The sequence below is a fragment of the Giraffa tippelskirchi genome, chromosome 2, assembly GCF_054371585.1.
Source record: "Giraffa tippelskirchi isolate mGirTip1 chromosome 2, T2T-mGirTip1v1.2.pri, whole genome shotgun sequence".
In the NCBI taxonomy this organism is placed as follows: domain Eukaryota; kingdom Metazoa; phylum Chordata; class Mammalia; order Artiodactyla; family Giraffidae; genus Giraffa; species Giraffa tippelskirchi.
In genome coordinates this window covers 209,820,134-209,832,613 of record NC_137276.1, presented here as the reverse complement: position 1 = coordinate 209,832,613, position 12,480 = coordinate 209,820,134, and the positions used below count along the sequence as shown (strand labels likewise).

General features: G+C 41.6%; 1 protein-coding gene across 49 annotated transcripts in view; it reads right to left on the bottom strand.

Annotated features, from left to right (window-relative positions):
- USP25 (ubiquitin specific peptidase 25) overlaps positions 1-2,298 on the bottom strand; it is a 153,066-nt gene extending 150,768 nt beyond the window's left edge. For 31 of the 49 annotated variants that reach the window (XR_014077593.1, XM_081572666.1, XM_081572665.1 and 28 more), the window contains exon 1: positions 1,806-2,298. Coding sequence is in view for 17 of the 49 variants with exons in the window: in XM_081572625.1 (XP_081428751.1) it covers positions 1,806-1,850 (45 nt within the window). In the remaining 32 variants the exon portion in view is untranslated. Of the gene's footprint in view, positions 1-1,309; positions 1,425-1,805 lie in introns of all 49 variants that reach the window. The other 18 variants (XM_081572631.1, XM_081572644.1, XM_081572652.1 and 15 more) reach the window with 5 other exon arrangements.
- Positions 2,299-12,480: the final 10,182 nt, after the last annotated feature.

Below are 12,480 nucleotides of genomic sequence, written 5' to 3'. Positions count from 1 at the left end.
TTTTGCCATTGTTCAAATCTGACATGTGAAAAATATGAGCTACATTTCCCACTTAGACAAAAAAAAAAGGCTTTAATACTCAATACTGAAGAGAACCATAAACCGAAAGGACACCAAGCCTACTAAATATTGCTCAGTATACTATGGCCACAATATCCTCCTCTAAGTATTAACACTTTGTCACATATTCAACACCAAAAACTAAAGTTCAAGGTATTCAAAACAGAATGGAGGGGATTAGGAGATAAACTGTTCTAAACTCCCATTATTAAAACTAGAGCTATTTCACTGTAAATAAACTGCCGTCGGCAATGTCTTCTAAATTAACCTAGTCACGCTTGTTTAGTTGCTAAACTACTCTTTGCCACCCCATGGCCCCATGCCACCCCAGAAACCCCCTCAGGCTCCTCTGTCCATGCGATTTCCCAGGCAAAGATACTGGAGTGGGTTGCCATTTCCTTCTCCAAAGGATCTTCCCAACCTAGGGATCGAACTAGAGTCTTCTGCATTGCAGAGAAATTCTTTTCCACTGAGCCACCTGGGATGCCCAAATTAACCAATAACAATTAATTAACACACAGGAGTTCCAAGACAACTTCCCCGAAGTGCCTAAAATAACAATGCAGTATGCTCGCTTTCCAAAATTCTTGAGCATCTTCAATTACTTCAAGTACTACCATAAAATCCTAAAAATATCTCAAAGCAAAAACTTAGCAGGCTGTGAGTATACACAGTCCATTTTACGACAGTAGGCCTTATTCTAAAATCAAGCACAGGTAGGATATAATGACGCCAAAAAACTACTGCTATCACCACCACAGGGTGGGGCATTCACATTACTCTCCCAGAAAAATCGAACAGTTTTAGCAGCTTTTCATAATAAACCCATAATTCCAAGACGAGTAAAGTAATGTTTTCCTTTTGCTCTAAATGTTTTTCACACCAATAACCCCCTCCCAAAAAATTAAGCCATAGCAAACGACTCTCCAGGATATGGTGCAATCCGTGATAGTGCACTTGAGATTCCGAAAGCAAAATCGAGGGGGGAAAAGTAGCATCTCTCACTTAAGTATATTTAATGGAAAAGATTTGAAGCTTCACAAACCCAGATTTTTTTTTTTTTTTTAAGGGAGCAACCTTTTTAATGTGTGACCCAGGCAAGAGTAAAGGGTGAGGATGGAACAAGGTCAAACTTAGGGGACAAAATATACCTGAAATAAGCATGGCCAGAAAGGTCTCCTTCTTAAGGGACAGTTTCTATATTTTAAAAAAAGGAAAAAAGAACAAAAAGAAAGAAAAAGGAACCAACCAAATCCTCTACTTTTACGTTGAGTCCACCTGGTTCCTGTACCAGCTCCGCCAGGCAGGCAATTCAATTCCGGTGGAGACTCTTTTGTAAAATAGCAGACCTGGAAGTCTCCTGTCTTGGAAAGAAAACTGGGTTCACAAGGGATGACAACCGGCTATTCCTTTTTCTTAAAAAATAAAAAAGGACGAGGAAGATAAAGTTTAATTAGGAAGTCATATAGAGGAGTGTAGGAATGTGAGATCGCGCTCAACAAATAGCCGACACCGTTGGTTACAGGAAAACAATTGGCAAGAAGGAAGTGGACTGAAACCCGCTAACTACACCCCGCTTTCCACTCGCAGCCCGGAACTGGGCGCGACGCCCCCAAAGCGGGCAGGGGCGGGGGACGGCGGCGCGGGGAAAGCTGGGGCCGCGGAGGCCCGGGCGGCGGGGAGGTCCCGGCCGCGGCGGGGGAGGGCGGCACCTCGGGCGGAGGAGCGGGGCCGGGTCTCCTCACCTTCTGCGCCGCGCTCTGCTGCAGCACGTTCTGCTCCACGGTCATGGCCCCCGCGGCGCCGGCGTCCGGCTCCCCGAGCCTCCGCTGGCCCTGACTGCCTCGCTCCGCCGAGCTGCTCCAGGGAGCGGCGCGGACGGCCGGCGAGGACAGCGCCCCCGCCAGCCAGGCGCGAAGGCGACGGCGGCCGGCGTGCGCGGGCACCACGGGCTGGCGGCGAGGCGCGGACACCGAGGGCCACGGCGGCGGCCCCACGACTCAGCGCGGCTCGGCGGCCGCGGCCCGGGCCATGAGCGGGCGGTGGACGCTGGGGGGCGGGAGGGCGCTAGCAAGCCCGGACGCGTCACGCGCGCGCGCGCGCTCCACCGCTGGCGGTTCGCGGGCCACTGCGGGGAAGGGAAAGGGGACAGAGGGAGCGGCCGGCCAGAATGGCGCTGTCCTCCTCCCGCCGCGACTCCTCCTCCCCTCTCCTCCCTTCCCCTCCCCTCCCTCAACCGCCGTCACCGCCCCCGCCCGGCGGCTCCGCCCCCGCCGAGCCCCGCCCGCCGGCCGCCCTAACCCTACATTGTGACCCGCGGGGCGGTGGGGCGGGGCCGCTCCGGAGCCCTGCCCCACGTCCCGGAGTCCCGAGGGGTGGGGCGAGCGAGCGCCACGCGGGCCCAGCCTCGGAGCCGCCCCTGCGGCAGGTTGCGCGACGCCTGCCCGCGGCTCCGCGATGCTCCGAGCCAAGGCCGGAGGGCATCGTGCCTCTCTGTGCCCAGAATTTGTCGGATTTCCGAATCCCTGTAAGACAAACATTTTCCTCCAGGCCCCTGAACGTCCCCAAACCGCTTTGAGTCCCGAATCCCTGCTTCTTTCTGAGTCTCTGGTCCTCTCCCCAGCCCTTTCTAGGAATTTCACAAGCAGTAAACTTGCCCGAAGGGAAAAGTCAATTGTGATTTAAGCAAAAGGCTGTCAGAAGGCCTTATGCTGGAATGTACTTTTCTCCGCAGCTAATCGTTACATAAGTTAATATTGATAGTCTGTCAACTTCTTTCTTTCAAACATGTGCCAGTCATTGGCAGGCTCATAAGAAATAAGATTTATTTTCCTAAGGTTTGACATAAATGAAATACGGTCTATTCAACAGACGATGTTACAAAAATATCACTGCCTAGATGGTACAGCATACCCCAGTTGCCAAACAATTATCAATTAATCATCCTTCTTGAAATACTTGATTATATATGGAATAGTAAGGAAAACCTAATATTGAGAAAGCAATCTATAACCTTAAAAATATCTTGAATTTCACAAGCTAATCTGGGGATAGGACGCAAATAGAATGTGATGGTGCCATGTGCTGGGAGAGAAGGAATAATCAGTGGATATACTCACAAATACAATATACACATAAGCAAATTTGGGCATAGTTTTTAATCTGATAAAAGCCAGTTTGGTACGTGGTCGTTGAAATATTTGTTTTTATTTTATTTAATAATCATGGATTACGATAACTCCTAAGATTTCGTACTTTGTGCACTTTGCAAACCATCTTTGCTCTGCACCTTAGAGGTAGGTCTTCAACCACCTTTTGTGGTCTTTGCTTTCAGTTTTCATGTTTATTTGCTCATTTGATGTTGACAGATTACAATTTTTATTTATTGCTACCTTACGTCTTTGACAGAAGATTTTGAAAAGTTGTGAACTGATTGGAAACTCAGAATTTTAAGGAATGATAGAACAGTTCTGATAGAATGCATACATTTTTAATGAGAACATGTCTGGTGCTAAGCCGCTTCAGCTGTTTCTTTCTTTGTGACCCCACGGGTCATAGCCTGCCCTGCTCCACCATCCATGGAATTCTCCAGGCAAGAATACTGGAGTCAGTTGCCGTGCCCTCCTCCAGGGGATCTTCCTGACCCAGGGATCGAACCTACCACTCTTTCATCTGGGCTTCTGCATTGGCAGGCAGATTCTTTACCACTAGCACCACCTGGGAAGCCCTTTTATGAGAACACTGAGTTCTGACAAGCATAACTTGTCAAGGAAAGCTTACTAGAGCCCGTTTTTCCTCACTTATAGATGAAAATTCTTTCCACATATCAACTTCAAGTTTGTCTGTATTATAGATGTTCTTAAAATTTAGTCTATCTACTTCTTGACATTTGAATTTAAGAAAGTTACATGTAACATAAAAATCTACCAATGTGGTTTCAAAATGATATTACCAGATACTAAAGTTTAGTTTCTAGATTTTGACAATAAATGCTCCTCTGAGTTAGAATTTCTACTTCCACAAAAAAAAAAAAAATTATCTTACAGGTTCTTTCTATATAATTAGCAAATAAAGCTATTGATATGGTAGTTTGTACCTGCCCACTTTGATCATTCCCAGATTACTTCTAATGGTTTCCTATTTAAATTTTTTTAAAATTTTACTTGTGGTTTTGTAGAACCTTCAGAAGCAAATTTCATGTTTTATTACAGATATTTTTTTTAGAAAGCATACAGTTGGAATGAATAGAGACTGAAAATTTGAGAATTTGAGATAAATTTACACATAAGACACATTGCCAGATATCCTAATTCTTTTTAAAAAGAATTATGCCCCAATTTCAGTTTTGCTGTTCATGAGTCAGCCTTAATATGGATGGTTGCTGGAATTTTATGTCTTCACTATTTGTGTGTGTGTGTGTGTGTGTGTGTGTGTGTGTGTGTGTGTGCTTAGTCGCTCAGGCATGTCCAGCTCTTTGCAATCCTTTGGACTGCAGCCTGCCAGGCTTCTCTGTCCATGGATTTCCCAGGCAATACTGGAGTGGGTTGTCTTTTCCTTCTCCACATTATATTAATTCATAATTCCTAAATTACTGCATTGCTCTGGATTGTTGACACTTCAGTAAACAAGTGATAAATTTCATATAAAATTAAATGTTTAATTCTTTAAATTTATTTTTTAATTAAGCTGTAGTTGATTTACAATGTTATGTTAATTTTCTGCTGCAGAGTGACTCAGTTATACACATATACACTTCTTTTTTATATTATTTTCCATTATGGCATATCCCAGTATAGTTCCCTGTACTATACAGTAGGACTTTGTTGTTTAGCCATTCTATATGTAACAGTTTGCATCTACTAACCCCAAACTCCCAGTCTATCCCTTTCCCATGCCCCTCCCCCTTGGCAACCATTAATCATTTCTCTATCTCTGTCTGTTTCTGTTCTGTAGATAGGCTTATTTGTGCCATATGTTAGATTCCACATAATAGTGTTACCATATTGTACTTGTCTTTCTGATTTATTTCACTTACTATGACATCTCTAGTTTCATCCATTTTGCTGCAAATGGAATTACTTCATTCTTTCTTATGGCTGAGTAATACTCCATTGTGTATGTGTCTATATGTACCACATTTTCTTTATCTATTCAGTCATCTGTTGATGAACATTTAGGCTCAGCAGTAAAGAATCCACCTGCAACACAGGAGATGTGGGTTCACTGGATTTGATCCCTGGGTCAGGAAGACCCACTGGAGGAAGAAATGGTAAGCTACTGCAGTATTCTTGCCAAGAAAATCCCATAGACAAGGGAGCCTGGAGGGCTACAGTCCATAGGGCTGCAAAAGTAGGATATAACCGGGCAATAAAGCACACAAATGTTTAGCTTCAGACACCAAGTCTATTTTTCTATTGCAGATCAAAATATTGTTTCTAAGATTATTCCCCCCCCAGTCAGTCTCTCCCATTAGGAAGCTTCCACAAGCCTCTTATCCTTATCCATCAGAGGGCAGAAAGAATGAAAACCACAATCACAGAAAACTAACCAAACTGATCACATGGACCACAGACTTGTCTAATTCAATGAAACTATAAGCCATGCCAAGAAAGGCCACCCAGGATGGATGGGTCCTGATTGAGAATTGTGGCAAAAAGTGGACCACTGGAGAAGGGAATGGCAAACCACTTCAGTATTCCTGCCTTGAGAACCACATGAACAGCATGAAAAGGCAAAAAGATATGACACTGAAAGAAAAAAAAAAAAAGCAAGAGAGTTCCAGAAAAACATCTACTTCTGATTTATTGACTACACCAAAGCCTTTGACTGTGTGGATCACAAGAAACTGTGGAAAATTCTTCAAGAGATGGGAATACCAGACTACCTTGCCTGTCTCCTGAGAAATCTGTATGTAAGTCAAGAAGCAGCAGTTAGAACTAGACATGGAACAACAGGCTGGTTCCAAACTGAGAAAGGAGTACATCAAGGCTTTATATCGTCACCCTGCTTATTTAGCTTATATGCAGAGGATATCATGCAAAATGCCAGGCTGGATGAAGCACAAGCTGGAATCAAGATTGCCAGAAGAAATATCAATGACCTCAGATATGCAGATGACACCAGCCTTATGGCAGAAAGTAAAGAGGAACTAAAGAGCCTCTTGATGAAAGTGAAAGAGGAGAGTGAAAAAACTGGCTTAAAATTCGACATTCAGAAAACTAAGATCATGGCATCTAGTTTCATCACTTAATGGCAAATAGGCAGGGAAACAATGGAAAGAGTGACAGCCTTTATTTGCTTGGGCTCCAAAATCACTGCTGATGGTGACTGCAGCCATGAAATTAAAAGACGCTTGCTCCTTGGAAGAAAAGCTATGACCAAATTAGACAGCATATTAAAAAGCAGAGACATTACTTTGCCAACAAACGTCTGTCTAGTCAAAACTATGGTTTTTCCAGTAGTCATGTATGGACGTGAGAGTTGGACCGTAAAGAAGGCTGAGCACCAAGGAATTGGTGCTTTTGAACTGTGGTGTTGGAGAAGATTCTCAAGAGTCCTTTGGATGGATCAAACTAGTCCATCCTAAGGGAATCAGTCCTGAATATTCATTGGAAGGACTGATGCTGAAGCTGAAGCTCTAATATTTTAGCCACCTGATGGGAAGAACTGACTCAATGGAAAAGACCCTGATGCTGAGAAAGATTGAAAGCAGGAGGAGGGGATGACAGAGGATGAGATGGTTAGATGGCATCACCGACTAGATGGACATGAGTTTGAGCAAGCTCTGGGAGTTGGTGATGGGCAGGGAAGCCTGGCATGCTGCTATAAATGGGGTCACAAAGAGTCAGAAATGACTGAGCAACTGAACTGAACTGAGCTGAAGAGTTTTTAATATCCTATCTTGTAAGTGAACCAAGGACGTTGGTGTTACTCTATTTTAACTTTTTATTTCTCTTTGTTTCAATGGGTATGAAAATCTGTTTCTGGACACCTGTTTAATATGGTGCCAAAGCACATCTATAAGACATGAACAAGGTAAATTTAAACAATTCCACAGCAAAAGAATGTTTTTAAAATTTATTTTGAAGAGAATAGAAATTTTTTTTTTTTTTTTCGTTAAGGTGTATTGACTTTCTGGGATAATTTTGTTTCCACCAATTCAAAGAAGAGATTTCTATGATGTCACAGTGGCATCATTCAGCAATAGAGTGTTGAGAGACTGGAACCTGTAAGAGTACTTTCTGCCTAATACATGCACCATAAAATTCTTATCAAATTAAATGGGCAGCCACAAAGGACAGAAAATAAGTTTATTTATGGCTTCCTATAAGCTAACTCTAACTCTAACTTCTCATTCCAGTTGGATAGATTTTCATGGTCCTAGCAGCCATATTGTTTTATATGATATAATATCACTAGTATCTCCAGTCATTGATGGATGGTGCCTCCCACACTTATAGTCTCCAGATACTGCTCCTTTAGTAAGTGTATTAGTTTGCTAGGGCAGCCATAACAAAATGCCATGGACTGAGTGGCTTAAACAACAGAAGTAAATTTTCTCACAGCTCTGGAGACTGGAAGTCAAAGATCAACATACCAGCAGTGTTAGTTTTCTCTTGCTGCCTCTCACCTGGTCTTGCAGATGCTGTCTCTGCATATATGGTTTACTCTCTGTACTCACACTCCCTCAGTATCTCTTCCTCTTTTTGTTAGGACCAGCCATATTGCATAGGGCCCCACTCTAACAGCCTCATTTTAAGTTATTACATCCTTAAAGACATCATCTCTAAATATGATTATATTCTGAGGTACTAGGGTTGGGGCTTTAACATGAGAATTTTAGAGGAACGCAATTCAGCTCGTTGCAGCTATACTCAATCTAGTTAATCCTATACTTCATATCTATATGCCATCAATATCCTTTTTCCCTGCCCCACTCCATGAACTCTTAGATTGACAAGAGATGTACTAACACATTAAAGGATCAGTTCAGTTCAGTCGTTCAGTCATGTCCCACATTGTGCGACCCCATGGACAGCAGCACACCAGGCTTCCCTGTCCATCACCAACTTCCAGAGCTTGCTCAAACTCATGTCCATCAAGTCAGTGATGCCATCCAACCATCTCATCCTCTGTTGTCCCCTTCTCCTCCTGTCTTCAATCTTTCCCAGCATCAGGGTCTTTTCAAATGAGTCAGTTCTTCACATCAGGTGGCCAAAGCATTGGAGTTTCAGCTTCAGCATCAGTCTTTCCAATGAATATTCAGGACTGATTTCCTTTAGGATGGACTGGTTGGATCTCCTTGCAGTCCAAGGGACTCTCAAAAGTCTTCTCCAACACCATAGTTCAAAAGCATCAATTCTTCGGTGCTCAGCTTTCTTTACGGTCCAACTCTCACATCCATACATGACTACTGGAAAAACCATAGCTTTGATTAGATGGACCTTTGTCGGTCATTAAAGGACATATCTCTACATTTCCTGCCGATACTGACAGTTCCAATTGAAATAGTTTTGAAAAATTGAAAAGAGAATCCATTCTAATGTGAACTGTACCTTTGCAAGGTCTACTTTGAAAGCAGGATCTATGTGAAGAAAAACCTACACTTCATCAACTGAGAGCCCACATGAAAGTGGAGATTTCTTGAATGAATCACATGCTCCTCTTACCTTGAACCTGCCCAAAGATGTAGTCTGACCCTGAAAATGAAGTCCCAGACCCTTTCTCATTTCTTTCCTCTCTTCCCCTGATATAGTCGTAGGCACACACACTTTCCCCTGAAAGTATCATATGACATATATTGGCAGAAAAAATCATATCAGAAAGTGACTCACATCACTTCTTAAAACCTGTATCTCCCTTATTCAGGGCATGTTCTCTGCTTAGTCACTCAGTCACGTCCAACTCTTTGCGACCCCATGGACTGTAGCCCTCCAGGCTCTTCTGTCTATGGGGATTCTCCAGACAAGGACACTGGAGTGGGTTGCCTTGCTTTCCTCCAGGGGATCTTCTGAACCCAGGGATAGAACCCCAGGTCTCCCTCACTGCAGGCAGATTCTTTACCATCTGAGCCACTAGGGAAGCCAAAACATATACGGGCAGAAATCGTATTCAGGGTATACAATTTCTATATATGTTCAAATCCCAAAGACCAGCTGAAAGATTGATGATCTTTGCCAAGTTACTTAAGTCTTCCGCATATCCCTTGTCTATTTGCTATCAGGAACATTCCTTATACTTCTATTACTCTTCTCTGCATCACAGAAAGAACTATTCCTCCGTGTCCTACACTCTCAGGTCAGCTGGCTTCAGAATAGATTTCACCATTGAGAAACATAGGTGGGCATCAGAGTGTGAGAGAAAGGGAGAAACCAAGCTACTCTGCTTTCTCCTTCTCCTGCTCCCCTTCAGGGGCATCTCTTTGGGCTACATTTCTTCAGTGGTTCCTATTTTCAAAAGATTGGAATACCTGAGTTCAAGTTCCTCCGGGTGAGGCAGGTCCATGAGCTCTGGAAATCTTGTCTCCATCTGTCATGTGTCCAAATGAAGAGTCATAATGATTTCTTGCTGTTGCTAAACTCTGATTTAACTCATCCTCCCTTTTCAGTGTCCTCCTTCCTTACCTGTGTAACCAATACTTCAAATTATACTTTGATTTAAATACTTAGAGAGTATTGTGTTGTTTTTTTTATTTTTTTGATATGAACTTTACTGACATATGCTCTAGAGGTCTCTGTCATTTTTGAAATGAGAATATAATATAGGGTTATTTTGATGGTTAAATGATTTATTGCTGTCATTATTGTTCAGTCACTAGGTCATGTCTGACTCTTTGCGACACCATGGACTGCAGCATGCCAGGCTTCTCTGTCCTCACTGTCTCCCAGAGTTTGCTCAAATTCACGTCCATTGAGTTGGTTTTGCATTCTAACCATCTCCTCCTCTGCTACCCCATTCTCCCTTTACCTTCAATCTTTTCCAGCATCAGGGGCTTTTCCAATGAGTGGGCTCTTGGCATCAAGTGGCTTCAAAGCATTGGATCTTCACCTTCAGCATTAGTCTTTCCAATGAACATTCAACTTTGATTTCCTTTAGTATTGATTGGTTTGATCTTCTTGCTGTCCAAGGGACTCTCAAGAGTCTTCTCCAGCACCACAGTTCAAAAGCATGGATTCTTTGGCATTCAGCCTTCTTTATGGTCCAACTCTCACATCCATACATGACTACTGGAAAAACCATAGCTTTGATTAGATGAACTTGTTGGCATAATGATGTCTCTGCTTTTTAATATGCTGTCTAGTTTTGTCATAGCTTTTCTTCCAAAAGGCAAGTGTCTTTTAAAAAATTTCATGCTGGCAGTCACTGTCTGCAGTGATTTTGGAGCCCACCAAAATAAAATCTGTCACTCTTTCCACTTTTTCCTGTTCTATTTGCCATGAAGTGATGGGACTGGATACTGTAATGTTCATTTTCTGAACGTTGAGTTTTAAGCCAGCTTTTCACTCTCCTCTTTCACCTTCGTCAAGAGGCTCTTTAGTTCATCTTCACTTTCTGCCATTAGTATGGTGTCATCTGTGTATCTGAAGTTGTTGATATTTCTCCTGGCAATCTTGATTCCAGTTTATGATTCATCCAGCCTGGCATTTTGCACAGTGTACTCTGCATATAAGTTAAATAATCAGAGTGACAATATACAGTCTTGTTGTACTCCTTTCCCAGTTTTGAACCAATCAGTTGTTCCGTATCCAGTTCTAACTTAATTAAATGATTAAGTACATGTAAAATATTTAGAACACCATAAGGCACAAAGTATATACATAATAAAGGTGAACAAGTTTGTGTTACAATTATTATTCCTTGTGATCTACAAATTGAGAAATTAAAAGCTATCAGATGAGCACCAAGAAGAACTATTCAGCTGTGGCTGAATATTCTGAGAATAGGAAAATAAGGCCAGTAGGAGAGTTAAGTGACATCAGTTTATAAAATCTGACAGTCTAAGGAGGAACTGTTCTGATGATTTCTGTAGTAGTTTCATATGTCAAATCATGTACAAAATAACTTGTTTAGTTATTCTTGGGCAGCTACTTTACCACTAATTTCAGACTCTAGATGATCATTTGTGTTCTCTCTTGGATGGTAGAAAAAACACAAAGTTCTGATATAAAAGCCTTTAATTTTTAAAAATATATATTATTTAGCTATGAAAAGGAGCTAAACTGTGCCATTTGCAGAGACATGATGGACCTAGAGACTGTCATACAGAGTGCAGAGTGGAGTAAGTCAGAAAGAGAAAAACAAATATATATTGATGCGTATATGTGGAATCTAGAAAAAAAATGGCACAGATGAAGCTATTTACAAACTATAAATAGAGACAAATGTAGAGAACAAATGTATGGACACCTAAGGGGAAAGGGGAGATGGGATAAATTGGGAGATAGTTATTGACATATATACCCTACTATGTATAAAACAGATAGCTAATGAGAACTAAGTGTAGAGCACAGGGAACTCTACTCAGTGCTCTGTAGTGACCTAAATGGGAAGGAAATCCAAAAAAGAGGAAATATATATATATACATATATATGTATATATATATATATACATATATATATATAAGTAAGTAAGTAAGTAAAGTTGCTCAGTCTTGTCCAACTCTTTGCAACCCCATGGACTGTAGCCTACCAGGCTTCTCAGTCCATGGAGTTTTTCAGGCAAGAGAACTTGAGTGGGTTGCCGTTTCCTTCTCCAGAGGATCTTCCCAACCCAGGGATCGAACCCAGGTCTCACGCACTTCAGGCAGATACTTTACCCCTCTGAGCCACCAGGGGCTTTTATATATACATATATATGTATAACTGATTCATTTTACTGTACAGCAGAAAATAACACAACACTGTAAAGCAAATATCCTTCAATAAAATTTTTAAAAAATGCCTACCAGAGATATGGCAGGTCAGAAATTGATTTTTGCACAAACAAAGCTAAGCAGAAGTGCTGCTCATTTTTGGATTCTTCATAATGATGTTTATACTGAAGAGGTATTCAACAAGTGTAATTAAAATGAATTCACATAAATTTAAAAAATCTCCTTTCCTACTTTCTAGGCTTTCAGAAAATGTTTTTGTATAATTAGTGTGAAATATCATCTTATAAAATGAGATATGTATTCAATAATCTACTGTTGTCTCAGCCCATTAGTTTGGCCTGTTTTTCATTAAGAACAAGTGGAACATTTTTTATACGAAGATTAGTTAGATGGTTCTGTTCAAATCTATCATAGCTTTAGTTGGGCTATCATTTTATAAACACCCATAGTTATGTGAGAAGATTGAGAATAAATCTTGAATAAAGGAAAATAGGATAGCATATTTTAAAATTAGATCCTATTGGTTTCAATTTCAGAACCTCCTCTA